Source organism: Lagopus muta, chromosome 4 (assembly GCF_023343835.1).
Source record: "Lagopus muta isolate bLagMut1 chromosome 4, bLagMut1 primary, whole genome shotgun sequence".
In the NCBI taxonomy this organism is placed as follows: domain Eukaryota; kingdom Metazoa; phylum Chordata; class Aves; order Galliformes; family Phasianidae; genus Lagopus; species Lagopus muta.
In genome coordinates, this window is record NC_064436.1 from 32,096,954 (window position 1) to 32,112,146 (window position 15,193).

At 41.3% G+C, this 15,193-nt stretch overlaps 2 protein-coding genes across 5 annotated transcripts in view; one reads left to right on the top strand and one right to left on the bottom strand.

Moving 5' to 3' along the window:
* CENPC (centromere protein C) overlaps positions 1–4,813 on the bottom strand; it is a 34,695-nt gene extending 29,882 nt beyond the window's left edge. For all 4 annotated transcript variants that reach the window (XR_007376594.1, XR_007376595.1, XM_048942713.1 and 1 more), the window contains exons 1-6: positions 4,745–4,813; positions 3,951–3,997; positions 2,638–2,699; positions 2,328–2,425; positions 926–1,019; positions 603–825 (exon numbers count right to left, since the gene is read on the bottom strand). Coding sequence is in view for 2 of the 4 variants with exons in the window: in XM_048942713.1 (XP_048798670.1) it covers positions 603–825; positions 926–1,019; positions 2,328–2,425; positions 2,638–2,699; positions 3,951–3,997; positions 4,745–4,759 (539 nt within the window). In the remaining 2 variants the exon portion in view is untranslated. The remainder of the gene's footprint in view (positions 1–602; positions 826–925; positions 1,020–2,327; positions 2,426–2,637; positions 2,700–3,950; positions 3,998–4,744) is intronic.
* Positions 4,814–6,187: 1,374 nt separating this feature from the next.
* On the top strand, positions 6,188–14,315 carry STAP1 (signal transducing adaptor family member 1). Its single transcript, XM_048942738.1, has 8 exons — positions 6,188–6,581; positions 8,950–9,021; positions 9,698–9,811; positions 10,497–10,553; positions 11,731–11,903; positions 12,500–12,628; positions 13,287–13,356; positions 14,205–14,315. The coding sequence occupies exons 1-8, from the start codon at positions 6,459–6,461 to the stop codon at positions 14,313–14,315; spliced, it is 849 nt and encodes a 282-aa protein (XP_048798695.1). The 5' UTR covers positions 6,188–6,458.
* The last annotated feature ends 878 nt before the right edge of the window (positions 14,316–15,193 follow it).

Consider the following 15,193-nt stretch of genomic DNA (forward strand, 5'->3'; position numbering starts at 1 on the left):
AATGTGCTTCACAACATGTCAGATTTCCTAGATCATTAGTGCATTCTCTTCCCAGTCTCACTTCATCATGTGTCACTGGGACTGCTGTCATTTCCTCCCTTCCATGACCTCCAGTAGAGGCTCAACCTGCTTAGAAAGCAGCATCATGGCTGGGACAGTCAGCCACTATTGCAACTGGAATTGAAATTTTCTGAAAAGGAGATTGTGACCGCAACTGAAACTACCCTACTTTATATAAAATATTGATGTATTCAGAGCGAGGGCAAGGATGACTGCCTACCACTGCTTTAACAAAGCTTTTGTTATGTTAAGATCAGTGCTTTCAATAGCATTCACTGAAAAAGCCCAGATTATCCATCTTAGAAACTTTCCCGTAAAAAAGGAGTTTAAATTCATTTTGGAAGTCTTAAGTACTGCACTTCTGGGACTTAACCCTCATCGCCAGAACATTTAATAAAAAACAATGATGCCTCCCTTCTGAATAAAGACAGACCTTTTTTTCATCCAATCTGGAATTATTTTTGTTCAGAACACAAACTCATCAACTGAAACCGTTGTAATGATTTAACCCTTAGTCAAAAACAACATTCACCCCTACTTACGTTTGTACAGGAGAAGTCTTTGCTTCCTCCACAAGAAGAGGTGATCCCACAACTCCGTGATCATCCTCAGGATCTGATAACTTGGCAGGACTTTCACATAGTACTTCAACATCTTTGAATGTTAACACCTGTGTTTCTTCTCTTGGCACAGGACTGTCTGTTTTGACAGAACCAGCCATGCGACTGTTTCTTCCAGGCTCTGCGTAGAACACACATGGCTCCCCTGCCACACAGATTAAATAGGTTTGGTTGTACTCAAAAGCTCCTAAAACCCCAAAGAAGAGTTACCCAGAAAACCTTAACTCAAAAATAACACTACCAACCTTTGCTCCTGACTGTCTCCGCTGGCGTTGCAGGTAAGGACACTGTGGAATGACAGGCTCTATTTGTTGCCGCGTTAGTTAGCCCTGCAACTGGCTGACATTCAACGAAGAATGAGACATCAAAAAAAGATGTTTCACAAAGCCATGGTATTTTGACAGGAATAAGAACTACTACAGAAAACAATATCGTTTCCTTACTTTAATCCTTACAAATTTAAAGCTCGGTTCAATTTCAACAGAACACTTCAGTTTTCTATTAAGACTTTCTAAAACTAACTGTATATTTCAAACAGGTAAAAGTACTGCATACATGAACATCAATCTGCAGTTTCGAATAAACAGACTGCTATTCCACAGGCAATACATTCTTTTCATTAAAACAAATTAATTTAAACCAACTAATTCACCCACAATTATGTAGGCTGAAGTTTTGCAAGAAAAACTTGAGATTATTCAGTATTCTAACATCAGACTGAAATAAACAAATGCCAATATAAATGTTGCCCATTTTGATGCTATTAACAGAATATCCTACTGGATAAACACTAGATCAAAGCATCAAAACTAGATAGAAAACTAGATTCCCATCATTCTTTTAGACAATAAACCAACAAGTCTGTCCACTTCTCCAAGCTACTATTTTTCAGATACTGACTGCTTGTCAAGAGCTAACAAGTCCCTTTCATAGGAGAATTGTCTCTCAATGTTACCCTCTCCACCTGACAGCTAGGAGCTGTGTCCATACATCTGGTAAAGTGCCTGAAACCAACCCCAAAGGAGTCCATGACAGCCATACCCACCATCAATTATAAGATAGCGTGCTTCACTATGAGAGCACAAGAAATGTAACTATCTCAGACAGAAAGTCGGAAAAAAATGTAGTAAAATCTGAAAAAAAGGCCATTAAATAAATCTTGTAAGAGATTATTTACTATCTCAGTACAACAAACTAAGGAAAATCATTACCAGCAAATATTACAGAACATTATAGCCTATACATTGATATTTTTGACATACAGAACTTATTCACTCAACGTTCATACAGAAATCAATCCTACAGATCCAAATGTGCACCCAAGTGAAGCTGCACCCAGCACTACGCTGTGATAGCACCGCAATCAATCAGAATGGCTTAGGTGGAAGGGGATCTTAAAGATTGTGCAGTTCCAACTTCCCCTGCCAACATGGGCAGGGTTGCCAGCCACTACATCAGGCTGCTTGGGTTGCTATCCAACCTTCCCTTGGTCGAGCACCTCTCTGGGCAGCCTGTTCCAGTGCCTCACCACCATATGAATCAAAAATTCCTTCCTAACAACTAAGTTAAATCTCCCCTCTTTTAGTTTAAAGCCGTTCCCCCTTGTCCTGTCACTATCAGATCACATAAAAGGTAGGTCCAACTTACCTTAGGGCTCTGTGTTGAAGTCCTCTCCTGGTTTCTGACAAGAGGAGTTGAGAAACAGGTTGCTTCTGGAGAGCTTACAATGACATCAGTATCATCACCTACAAAGAAAAAGTGATAAGGGATACTTGGAATCATACAGCTTAGACCCGGTTTCAAGGGACTGCAAAGGGGGAACTGTTGAAGACTAGGAGAAATATTATCAACTTTATTTATTTATTTTTAATGTCTATTTATTTATTACTACATACAGTACAAGAAAGAAACAATGCTCTAACCAGCAGATTAAGCACAACACCAAATAAAAGCTCACATTCAAAACAATCCTGTATGTATTTCAGAACATTTTCACCAGGCTGTATATTGATCTTCTTTCTAGAAAGATGAAAAAAGACACATTTTAAAAATAAGAATACTAAATACACCTATTCCAGCAAGCAGTTTATTACCAGTTAATACTTTACACTGTGATTTCAGAAGACAAAAAGCTCTGTCATGAAACATATTGGGAATGAGGAAATAACCCCCAAAGAATAAAACATACAATTATTGCAATAGTCTTCAAGTAAAAGAGCTCTGGGAAGTGCATGGTGGGGATGGGCTGACAGTTGGACTGGGTGAGCTGAGAGGTCTTTTCCAAACTTAATGATTCTATGAATAGAGACTCTGTTTTAAAATAAATAATTAAAAAAAAATAATCGGTCCTGATGTAATTCTGCCTGCATGGTGATCCAGCCTCAGCAGACCCAGAAATAAGATGTGTAGTCTGCAGTCTATCCCTTCAGACAAGGGATCCTTTGCTTCTCCTCCTACATTTACCTGCAGTTACTCTACACCTCTGTAAAAGCTCTGAAAGCAGGAACTGACTTAGGGCATCAAACTGCAAGCTAGAGAACAACTTTGATGCTTGGATTCAAATCCCCCCCCTCCCCTCGGACAAATAAAAATAGCAGAAGTAATCTAACAGCTGGCCCACGGAGATCAAAACTAAAATAAGAAGAAAAACACCACATGCTATTTTCCATAAATATTCATAATTATTAAACATCCATAAAAACAAGTAATTTGGCAGATCTGGTAAGCTCATGAAACACACATCCAGAAATAGATTCCAGTAACAAAAAGCTTGATGACTTCAGAAATGTCTCAAAAGCTCTTTGCAGCACTGCAAATACCCAAACTCATGTTCCACATTTACCAGTGAGGACCAAATACCTTAAGCTGGAATTCCATGTGGCCTCACTTTCTCTCCCTCCTGAAAGTCAGAGCACTTGCAGATGGCTGCAGCTGCACTCTGGTAGCTCAGTTGGGGTATCTTAACATTTATATACTCCATAGCCCACCACTGCCACAGAGAAACGCTAAGGAAATCCTTTGCACTTTGGAGTGCAGAACAATTTGCCTCTCCCTCCACTAAGAAATGCAAGAAGGCTGGGAAACATCATTAAATCAGTTCAGATTATTAAGGTTGGAAAAGACCTCTAAGCTTATTCAGTCCAACCACCCATCAGCTCCACTCCTGCAAACCATGTCTTTAAGACACACCATTAGTTTTGCCATTACACTTAAAGATACCAACTTTTCCAACCAAATGTATCTACGATTAAAATCATAAAGGGAAATTACCCTCCTTGCCCACAGAATCTCGCTCGGTAGTATTGTTTTAAGTGATCCTGTTAAGAAATAAGAATCAGTTGTTACTAAGCATGCCGCTGACAAATGACAACAGCCTCCTGGTTGATGTGTAAACAAGTCTCAAAGATTCCTGGTTTACCCAAAGTCAGTACCAGCAAGTCTTAAAAGCAACAAACAAACCCCAGTCACATTTCTAAGCAGCTTTAGATGTTACTTATGGTAATCAAAAACCAAAGAAGCAACCAAAGTAATATTAATAAAGTAAGAAACATCCTACTGTCACCGTTCAGCGTACAGTTAACACAGCACGCAGAACCACTGTGTCTCTCAGGTAACCGACGAGATGCTGTCAGTTTGGAGACGCTTAGTGCAAAACCGCCTTCTTTCCTGTTCAGTCACAAAACTGAGTTCCTCGCAGCCCGCTCACATCAAACTCATCAAACGTAACCCCCGCGCTCCTCTGACAGGGCCGCAAGACGAGGAACAGCTGCGGCACGCCCGGCGCCTCCAGCTAACCCTAGCCCACCCACAGAAGGCTTCGGCGCCGAGCGCGGGCCCCGCCGCGCAGCCCGAGAGGAGCGGGGCCGCTGCCACTGAGGAGTGGCACTGCGCTCCCACGGCCGCAAAGCGCGGGGCGGGCGGAAGGGCCCACCCGCCCCTGACAGCGCGCTGAGGAGAAAAGTGCGTCCCAGCCCCGAGAGACGGCCCCGCTGCTCTTCCCTACCCCCTACCAACGCGCCCGGAGGCCGCCAGCCGCGCGGGCCGCGCTCCCCCCGCCCTCTCACCAAGCGCTCCGCCATCCCGGGCCGCCGCCGCCGCCGAAACGCTCCCGGCACCCATCCGCCCCCGGCCCCTCCCCTCAACTTCACCGCTTTCAAACCTCGGCGGCCCCGCCGCCTCGCTCGATTGGCCGGCGCCCGCCGCCCCGCCCCGCCGCCTCGCCCCATTGGCCGGCGTCCGCCTCGCGCCAACCGGGGCGGTTGCTTCGAGCGCGCGCGGCTCCTAAGTCCTGAGGGCCGTTGCTGCGCCTGCGCAGAAGCCACAGGGCGGCCTTCCTGCACTCCCTACCGCCTTTCTGTGGGGAGGGAATGGGGCGGAGCGCAAGATTTCCGTCATGGTCAATGAGAATTGGAACGTGCGGATGCACGCCTTTATCTGTCCTGCATCGTTCGGTGGCGAAGTGACATTCTGCCATTTAAACAAAACCACAAGTACAGCAATGTGCTCACTGACATGTAGCCAAAACCTGAGACACAGATCTGCCCCACTTGATCCCTGGCAATTAATTCAGTCTTCAGCCAGCTGAGGTTCTGCCCAGAGAAGGTTGTTTTTCCTCTATAGCAGAACATCTGAAACCTCACAGCAGCGTCAGCATTCCACAGGCTGTGAGGAGGTATACCAAACCTGCTGGAGTTGAGAACAGGTTGACGAGATAATTAAAAACTTTAAAGCAGATTTTTTGTAATTTTTTTTTAAACCAAATGAGGGACCTGACCTACTCAGCACATGACCTTTTGGCTGGATGAAAGCTTTGTTTTTAGCAGCAACAAGCAGGAAGTGCCAAGTGCAGTCATCCCTATCCTTCCTAAATGCTATAGGGAAGGTCAGAAACAAATTGAAACATATAAATGTTGCAGGAAAATAATGGAAATGTCACCCCTCAGTTCAGCAAGGCCAACATTTCTCTCCTAACCCTCTCTTTGCACTTTTTTTTTTTCTTAAGGCTTTGATTAATCACCTCTTTCAGAAATAAATATTTTTCCCACATGCAAGTTGCAAAGTTGATTTATCCTGGGCAGTCATACACAACTGTAAGCTTCATACCAGTACTACTGTTAGCATACCATACCCTATAGAAATTCCAACTCTGATATCTTCAACTTCATAACACATTCACCAAGGAAATCATAGAATCATAGAATCACCAAGGTTGGAAAAGACCTAAAAGATCATCCAGTCCAACCGTTCACCTATTACCAATAGCTGCCACTAAACCATGTCCCTCAACACAACATCCAGTCTTTTCAACACGACATCCAGTCTTTCAAATCTTTGAAAAGCCACTTATAAACCAGTCTCCCTGCCTGCAGGGCTGCTCTGCCACCACCTCCAGCTGACACTGCTCACAGAAGCAATGCAGTCTTGTGCTATTATGCGGTATCATCTGAATGCTTACCTTTGAGCATACCCAAGCAACAAAATCCCAAGAAAAGATCCTTTCAATCCACTTGGTCTGGTTCCCCTGAGGGTTATGCACTGAGTGAAATGTCTGCTGACCTAAAAGCAAAGCACTGAGACTTCCTCTTTGAGGTGTTGCTTTTTCCCCCCTCCCCTCACCAGGATGAGCTCTCTGGCTGAGGCTGACACAGAGCAAACAAGCACAGGAGTGGAAGGAGGAGGTTTAAAAAATAAAAAATTAAAAATTAAAAGCAAACAACGGGCAGAAGAAACCAACAACCAAACAGCAGAACTGATATCTAGAGGCTACTGAGGAGCAGCATGGAGCAGCCTGCAGAAGCCCCTCAGGCAGCACCCAGACGAATCTCCCAGGAGAGACAGAAGCTCACAGGTCTGCCGTTGTACTTCCAAGGTTACCTGTCAGTGCGGTGCTCACCGTGCCAGGTAAGCTGCACCAGCCCACAAAGCTGACATGTTTGGCATTTCCTCAGATTCCTGCTAGGCGCTAATCCTCTGCTGATAGTGGTGGGAAATGCTGCTCGGTGCTGGCCGAGGCAAATAGTTGTGCTGAAATAATTATAACTAGCTTAGTTTGCGCTTTCATCTCATCTCAAATTACTTGAGGAAACAAACAAAAAATTAAAATAAGTTACACAAGGTAACCATCAGTATTCTCCTGGATCCCATTTATAATTTACCTACTGAATTATAATATTACAATGATCACATACTTACTGAAACAAGGATTGCTCTCGACCAATTTCATAGCTACCACCACAGCGAAATCTAATGCAGTATTTTAAATACCAAGACAGTTTGGATGTTTATATTGCTTCAATGTATCATCTGTTTTCTGGAGAAGAGTATCCATCCTGAAATCTTCAGCATCACACCATCATATGTATTAGCTCTGCTGTGCCTCCTTTTTCTTGTTGCAGTGAACTGCTGATTCCACACAGGTGGACTACCTTCAAAGCGTAATGGTGATTTGTTGAGCCAGGATAATTATTTACAACCCGAACTGGTAAATGCCCACATCCTTTTAATCAGTGCTACCATGCTCAGAGCATGGACTCAATCAAGCTGATTGCCCTTTTTTAGCACTTGATAATGACAATCCCAACATTTAGGGACTGTACCTACACTCACACCTCCATGGAAGCAGATGCACAAAGTAGAGAAAATTAGTTATGCACTGCAAAAAGGAGATATAGTCAAGAAACTGAAATAACACTGTGGCTCACAAATACAGGAACAAGCTAGTAGCAGAGAAAACAGAAACTCCAAGAAACCAAAAGGAGACAATTAATAAGCCGATCATTTTTCTGCAGCACTAAAAATTATTCAATGCCTTGCCTTAGTGTAGCATGGAAGTACCCTCATATTTAAATAAAACTCCTTGTTACAGTCCTGTATTTATATCCTTCTATGTAAAACCTCTTTGTTCCCTGAAAAATTCCTCCTTCTGAAATATGGTTAACTACCATAATGAAATAGCAAAAAGTAACAGGACATAGCAATAATACAGACTAGTCTGTAGAGGAGACTCACGTGAGATGAGCAAGGTGTATTATCATTTATGAGAAACCAGACATCCAAGGAAAACAAAAGTGTGAATACATTTTTGAAACAATTGGAAATGTTCTTGGGCAACTGCTACTGCATATCCATAGAGCACAAAGTCTATAAGGCACAATCCAAAAGCTTGCCATGACATCCAGCCCCAGCACACAGCATTCACTGACTTCATTAACTTGCTTGAGACAGATGATTTGATGAGGACATCTACACCGTTGCAGCACATTGCAGTGCTCAGAGGTTTGGGTCCAAAGGCAGAGTGCTGTAGAGAACCTTACATTAGTAGTGTGAGCAGAAAGACTAGTTAGGGGTTGCAGGACAGAGAGCAAGGACTTCCTGCAAAATATTCCAGGAGAAATTTGTTTACTGTAATTCCTACGACTTAGCAGATTTCACAAGTTATTTATTTCTCAGTTTTTGTGACTATCTCCAACTTTGTGCCAAAGAAAATCCCCAAACAACATCCCTCAAATAAAGAAACAAGCAACAAGTAAGGAAACTGAACACTAGAACAGCATTCAGAATTGTGTTACGCTTTCGTGTTTTCAGTCCTCTAAGAGCTACTTTTCTTGGGGTACTGGGCACAAAAAAATTGAGAAAAATGAGAAATCTTTCTTCACTTGAGTATGAACATATTTTGGAACCTATAAGAAGAGTGGGACAATTTTATTTACCTGGTCACGGTGTTGATTCACAATGTGCAGTGAATGCTACTGCACATAATTTGAAGACAAAGCACGCAAAATATCACTTCATATACAGGAAGCGTAGTTAGTAGGTCAGACTACTCACAAGCTCCGTGATCTTGTCCCCTATCTTGTCTTTACTTGTCCAGCAAGTAAACTGGTGAGATCAAAGTTATGTGCAAATAGATACTTTGACTGAATATATTTTTCTTACCCCCTTTAAATTGATTAATATTAAAAATACTTAAATTCATTACAATTAAAGTTTTCTAGTTTGATGCCATTGTTTTAGACAACAGTGTTTGTTGTCTAGGATACTAAACAACAAAGCATAGAGTATATGTATCTTTCTAACTTGCAAAAAAACTAGTAAACTTTTTTTTCATTTTGCATAAGCTGCATAGAAAACAAATAACTACTCGTTCTTTAATGATCTTTAAAACTGATTTAAAAGCACACAATGCCATTTTTTCATAGCAGTTCTTTCAGCATTTTATGGAAATGAAAAAGATTGTCTTGATGAACTGACATGTCCTCCTCTGTAACAGGAATTTAGACTGTTTTGGACAGAACTGAGAGGAACCATGCTCTTCTTTTACAATGATAAGAAGGCACCAAAGGTGAGTGGCATGCTGTCTTTGTAACAGCAGATTGAATTACGTACTTCAGTTATTTTCATTAATCAGTCCTCATGTACTCTAGATAGCTCTCTGCAGCCCTTCCTTCCTCACCCACACAGTCCAGTACTCAACATAGCAACAGGAAGGCTCTTTTTTCTTTTTTTTTTTTTAAGCCAGAGTGAAGCAAACAATAGTGTTAATCTGTTTCATCAAAGCAAAAAGGAAGATTTTTTTTGTTACCTGAGCTAAAAATGTATCCATGCTGCTCCATAACATTATTGCACACTCCTTCCTCAGTTGTGCACAAGGGTAAAAACAGTATCTTGATGCGTAGTATGACCTTCCTCTGTGCAGCAGAGAAAAATGTTCTTGGTATAACCACTGGAAGATTGTGGCTATGGGTTTTGCTGAAGTGAGAAAGCAAGTACGTGGGGAGGTCTCTTGTCTTTAATGTGCAATTAAGAAGAAAGGAAAAAATCCAGAAAGCATGTTGTGGATGGTAAGTTTCTGTAAGCAGAAACAAAGGACTTTGAAATGTCTCTCAATGAAACTTAACCCAACATCTGCCAAAAAAATAAAGTTTCCCAGTATTTTCTTCTAAACAAATTTATTTGAAGAACAGCTACGTTTTGGTGAATTTTTCAACTTGTGCCATTCCTTTTCTTTGTTTCCTTAGTACTCACACAAACTAGATATATCAGCTTTGACCTCAGTAAGCAATGTTTATCCAAATGAAAACGACTCTGCACAGTTCATCCTGATGTTGCTGAATGAAAAACTGGAAGTGAAGGTAAAAAGAGAAAACCTACAATTTATAACCCCTTAGTGCTCTACCTCGTCTACCTTTAGATATTCAGAGCTCCAGGTGGGAGTAAAGCTTTCTTCTTGGCAGCCTGTAGCCAAAAGGGCAGTCAATGAAGGAGACAGCACTAAGGAACCTAACACCAGCAAAAATCCTCCTTCAGGCATTAGACAGTTTTCTCTGGAGCATCTGGGAACCTAAATAGAGCAAAGAATTGAACAAAAAAATATGCAAGAAAAAAAGAGCAGGAAGTATCCCACTGACAGACTCAGGTCTCCTGTAATATAAAAAGGGTAATAATATATCTGACCAGTGCCTCACCCCCATTCAAAAGCTTAGAGACTGTAGGGACTACTTGTAGACTGATAGGGACTACCTGCAAGGTTTAGGATAGGTCACCTATCTCCTTAGCTTGGCCTTCCTATTGGATCAACACAACCTGCTCCATTTACTCCAAAAAGCCCATGAGTTTTCATCTTCCCACCTCCATCCTCTCTCAATAATTGAATATGGAGTAGTGGAAGTGCAGAGGGTGTGATTTAGTTTGACAGGAGGCTTATTTGCAGGCAAGGCACTTCTAAATGTGTGAAAGTTATCTGAGCTTTTACATGAAAATAATACTTGTTCTTCTTTTTGCTATAGTCGTTCTTACATTCAATTTCTGTTCTCTTAGGCTGATAACTGTGAATATGGGAAAGAATGGAAGGGTTTTATTCTCACCGTAACAAAGGTAGGGAACAGTTTTGTGTCTCACTCAGTACTGAAAGCACGTATGAGGACTTTTTTGTCTTCAAATATGCAACAAGTTGGCTTAAAGCCTTGTTTCCAATGTGCTTGCATAAACAAACATGCCCACCCCTCCCTGCAAAGACAGCAGAATTCAGTTTTTTTCACCTCAGCTCATCTGCCATGGTATCCAAACAGCTCCCAGTCCACTATTAGCAAGGAGAGACATCCGCACAAGTCCACCTCCTTGCATCTGTGAGAAAAGGAGCCTGTGCTGAGAGAAACAGCATCTATAAATACTTAGCAAGGGATGAAGAAATAAACAAAGAAATGGCTAAACTGCACATCTGAGAGAACCCACTGAGACCTACCTTATGCTCTACCAGGAAAAACAACAAGAGTCTTCATTTCCTATCAGCATCCAGCGGGCACTTAGGAAGAGATGGAACCAGTGATTCCCTATTCTGAATAGCTAGCACTGTCCTTCCTTTGGGGCACCTTCTACTAGTCTAGCAGTCAACACCTGCAGCAGTTTTGTCAGCGGAAATAGTTTAAAAATGGAAGGAAGGAACTTAGATTATTCTAGCTCTGGCTTTATTTATTTCCCCTCAGTCTCTTTAGACTGATGAACTACTTTTCTCCCCTTTCTCAGTGCTTGAGAGTCCAGGGGGTCATCTCCATGCTTTGAAAAAGGTCATCAGTACTTACTGTAAAATAACTGTATTACAATCATTTCACGTAAACCCATCCTTAAATGCTGAATGCACTTGAAAAATAGCAAGACTTTCTCTAATAACGTTCAGGAGAAAAGTTTGTTCACAGGTGAGTTTACACTGGTGTAGCTGAATCACTTAAAAAGCTGAGGTTAAGTGAAACAAGTTAAATTTCATAGTGTAGCAACAGCAAAACATAATTGTTCCCACTTTTGTTAGTGGGTATCTCTGGTAAATGAAGGTACAGATGTGTATGTATTCTGCTATTCTAACAAAAACAGATGCACAGCATCTTACTCAAAACATAAGTATACACAAACCTTCCAAATTACCATATCTGCTTTAACCAAGCAGGTACAAAAGACTACCACATGGCAGCTGCACTCTGGAGGTTGCTGTTCTGCACGCAGAAAACAGTTGCTCACATTTGTCCAGTCTTTAATTTTCAACTATGCTGCTCATTTTCAGTTGTCAGTTCCACTGGATGAGTCGTTATCACCTGGACAACTTACAAAAATACATGAAGTGCTAGATAAAGAAAAGAAAAGAAGGATTATGCTTAATGACTGTTCCTGCACATCCCAGAATAAAGAAAGCCTTCCCAGCAAGGACAACAGTTGCACAGCAACTGCTATGCCAGCGTAAGTTCTGACTGAAATATGCAAACCTCAGTCCAACTAGAGAGCCTTCCTTTCTTCTTTCCAAGTATTGTTTTCATAAACAGGTTCAAAATTCAACTATTGTACAAAGGTTTAAAATATTCGATGAACAAAATTTACCTTAAGGCCTTTACAGAGATTTCATAACAGAAATTTTACTTCTACAGCTTTTCTACAATGCCTTTAGTTTTGAGAAGGCTGCATGTAGAATATTGCTACACTTGATAAACCTTTTAGAAAGCCACATGCTGGACCTTCTGAAAATATACTGATTACCATTGAGAAATTCCAGGTAGATCCAGGTTGGTCTCCACACTCTTTGCAAGGGCCCAGAAAGCATCACACTGAACCCAAGTGCCACTTTCTCTTTGAGAAGGGTGAAGCACTGCTCTCCTGTAATAGATTAATCACCACAAATCCTCCAGATGTCATGCCCCTTGGCTGCCATAGCTAATTACCTCGGATAAGCCTGACACTGCGCTAACCTGGTAGACAACATTTCTTTGCACAGCTGAGAATAACGTGGCCTTGCTGGTGTAACTTGCATCCATGCTATTTCTCCTCTCCATTCTATGCAGGTGCTTCTATGCAGTATCTCGGAAAGAAGCAATAGAGATGTTAGAAAATAACCCACTGTGTGGGAATTTGATCCTGCGCCCTGGCAGCGACAGCAAGAGCTATGCAATCACTGTCCGACACGTGCTGGAGTAGGTTGCTTCCGTAACGCGTTACCCTATTCTTAAGTAGCATGCACTGTATTGAAAGCTGAACTTACAATACCCACCAAACACATGTGAAATATGTGCCTCTCCTTCAGACTACTTTGAGAAAAGTGGGCGAGCAGGGATGGGCCTGAGACCAATCTATTCATCCTCTGCTCCTCCAAAGTCAGCTTGATTTAAAAAAGAAGCACTGAAGATCAGCCACCAAAAGTCTATTGCCTTAGGAGAACAGTCTTCCCACCTGCTGCCTACCCTTGAAATGCTGCCCAATTTAAGAAATCTTCATGGAGAATAAAACTGAACGGGCCGTATCTCTTTCTGAAATGAACAAAAGAAAATGAGAGACAAATATTTTCTAACAGTAACTTGATCTAAAATCACCTTATTTTAACTGGATTGCCACATTCCAGCTTTGCAGAGCTTCAGAACAAGTCTTCAGAAACACCAGGAATGACATTTGCAAATCCCAGTGTTCCTAGTTTCCTCTCCTAGGAGAGCAAAAGCCTCACCCTGCCACACACACACTTCAATAGACTCTGGGGATATTGCAAAGCACACATCCACTGCTCCTGCAGAAGAATTCATAATGACAACATTATTTCATTTCTAGCTGCCTGTTAACTTATATTTCATTTCCTTTCAGTGCTCCATGCATAAAGCACTACAGAGTGACGTCCAGAGAAAGAAGTTACATTATTGAATTGGAAAGACAGGTAAATGAACTATTTCCTTGTTGGAGATTCTTAAGCAGGTGTAAAAATTGCTTCTTCACAAAACATTAAAAAAGCGAGAGTCAACTCCTAACTATAATTTGAAAAAAAAGAAGTATATAGATATTTTGCCTCTCGTTAGTGTAACTAACCTAATCATTAAGAATAAGCATAAGAACTAGGATAGTAAGAAAAAAACCACCCACGTTATACCTCTTCCTCCTACTACCAACAATAAAATCAAACCACCACCACCCACAAAACAAGATTGCTTCACATTTTCTCAGCTAGAGGAAGTTCAAAATGCCAGGATCCAGAAAGCATCACACAGAATCAAAGTGCAACTTTCTCTCTGTGCAGGGCAAAGCACGGCTTTCCTGTAATGGCTGACTTCTTGAAACTTTCTGAAAGATGAAACTAACTTAGCTGAAGTGTAGTCAAGGGTGCCTGGTCCCCACTGTATGGTTTATGAAAGTGTTTTTTTCCCCCATCGCTTTCCCTGAGACTTTGTTTTGCCAACGTCCTCAGAAACATCCAAATGTTTTGAAAAAGCAACTACAATTAAACTACCTGCTGATGGCACAAGGGCACATAGACCTAAACCTCTTTGTTTACTCATTTGATGGAAAGAGTTGGGCATTCAAAGCTCAAGTTGTTACCATTGGTTGTGGAGAGCTGTCCTAAACCTCACAGCATCTAAATGCTACATGTAAATCCAGCGTTAGTTGTTTGTAAAACACTGCTAGGCACCTCAGGCTGCCAGCATGCTTTCAAAAATGCATTCTCACTAAAACACATGTAGTATGTTTTGTTTGGTGGTGTTTATTTTGTTGCTATTATTTGTGAAACAGGTGACAGTTAAAAGCCTTGAGGATGTCATCAGTTACTTTGTGGTCCAAACTCATGGGAACCTGAAGCCTTTCATCATGCAGACATGCAACGAGGCTCTGCAAATGGACTAGAATTCTGAAAGTAAAACACAAGAAAAGTCCTGATGAAACAGAGGTACAAAAAGGAGGCACTATCCATCCTCTGGGAAACTGGAGATTCAGCCTTCAAAACAAATACCCGAAGTGGTCAGCAGCAGGACCAAAATTTAGTATTTTAAGCCTCTAAAGCATGCCACGCACTGTATCTGACTTTTGCCATGCAAGATGATTCACTTATTTAGAAGACAGTTTTGCTGGTGCAGTTATCACTGCTGTAACTCATGACAGGTTTAATGCTGAACCTAAATAAGAATTGCACACAACAGATAAACACCTGCTCTAGCTATTGCATCAGATGACACATTTATTAAAATAAACCTCCAAAAGCTATCTGGTCAAAACAAATCACCCTTTAGATGGACGTTCAGATTGCTGTCCTGTACTGCAGCAAAGCCTATTTTCTGTAATTATAGAACATGTGACAATTAACAGGGATGGACAGACCTTTCAGGTAGAATTAAGCCCGTTGCATTTGGTTGAAATACAGTTCTTTTCTTCAAATGACTACTATACAGACAAAACATTTCTAAAGGCAGAAGGAAGATTATGAACGTCAGTTTACCCAAGACCCTTGCTTCTATTTGTTACAATTTAGATTTACATACAAACCCTGTATTATTTCAGGATGTGAGATTGTGACATGGTGTCACAGGTGCCTCTGTATTTGCTAGAACTGTGGCATGTTCACAAATTCACTGCATGTATTTGGAAAAGGGAGAATGAAAACATGCTATTTACGGGGAAAACCAGTGCTCTTTATTATGGGGAAACCAGTGTAAAAGGCATTTAAATGAGAAAGAACTTTAATGCTAATTTAAAATTTAATCTTTGTAAATCATCTGCTCTTGCAA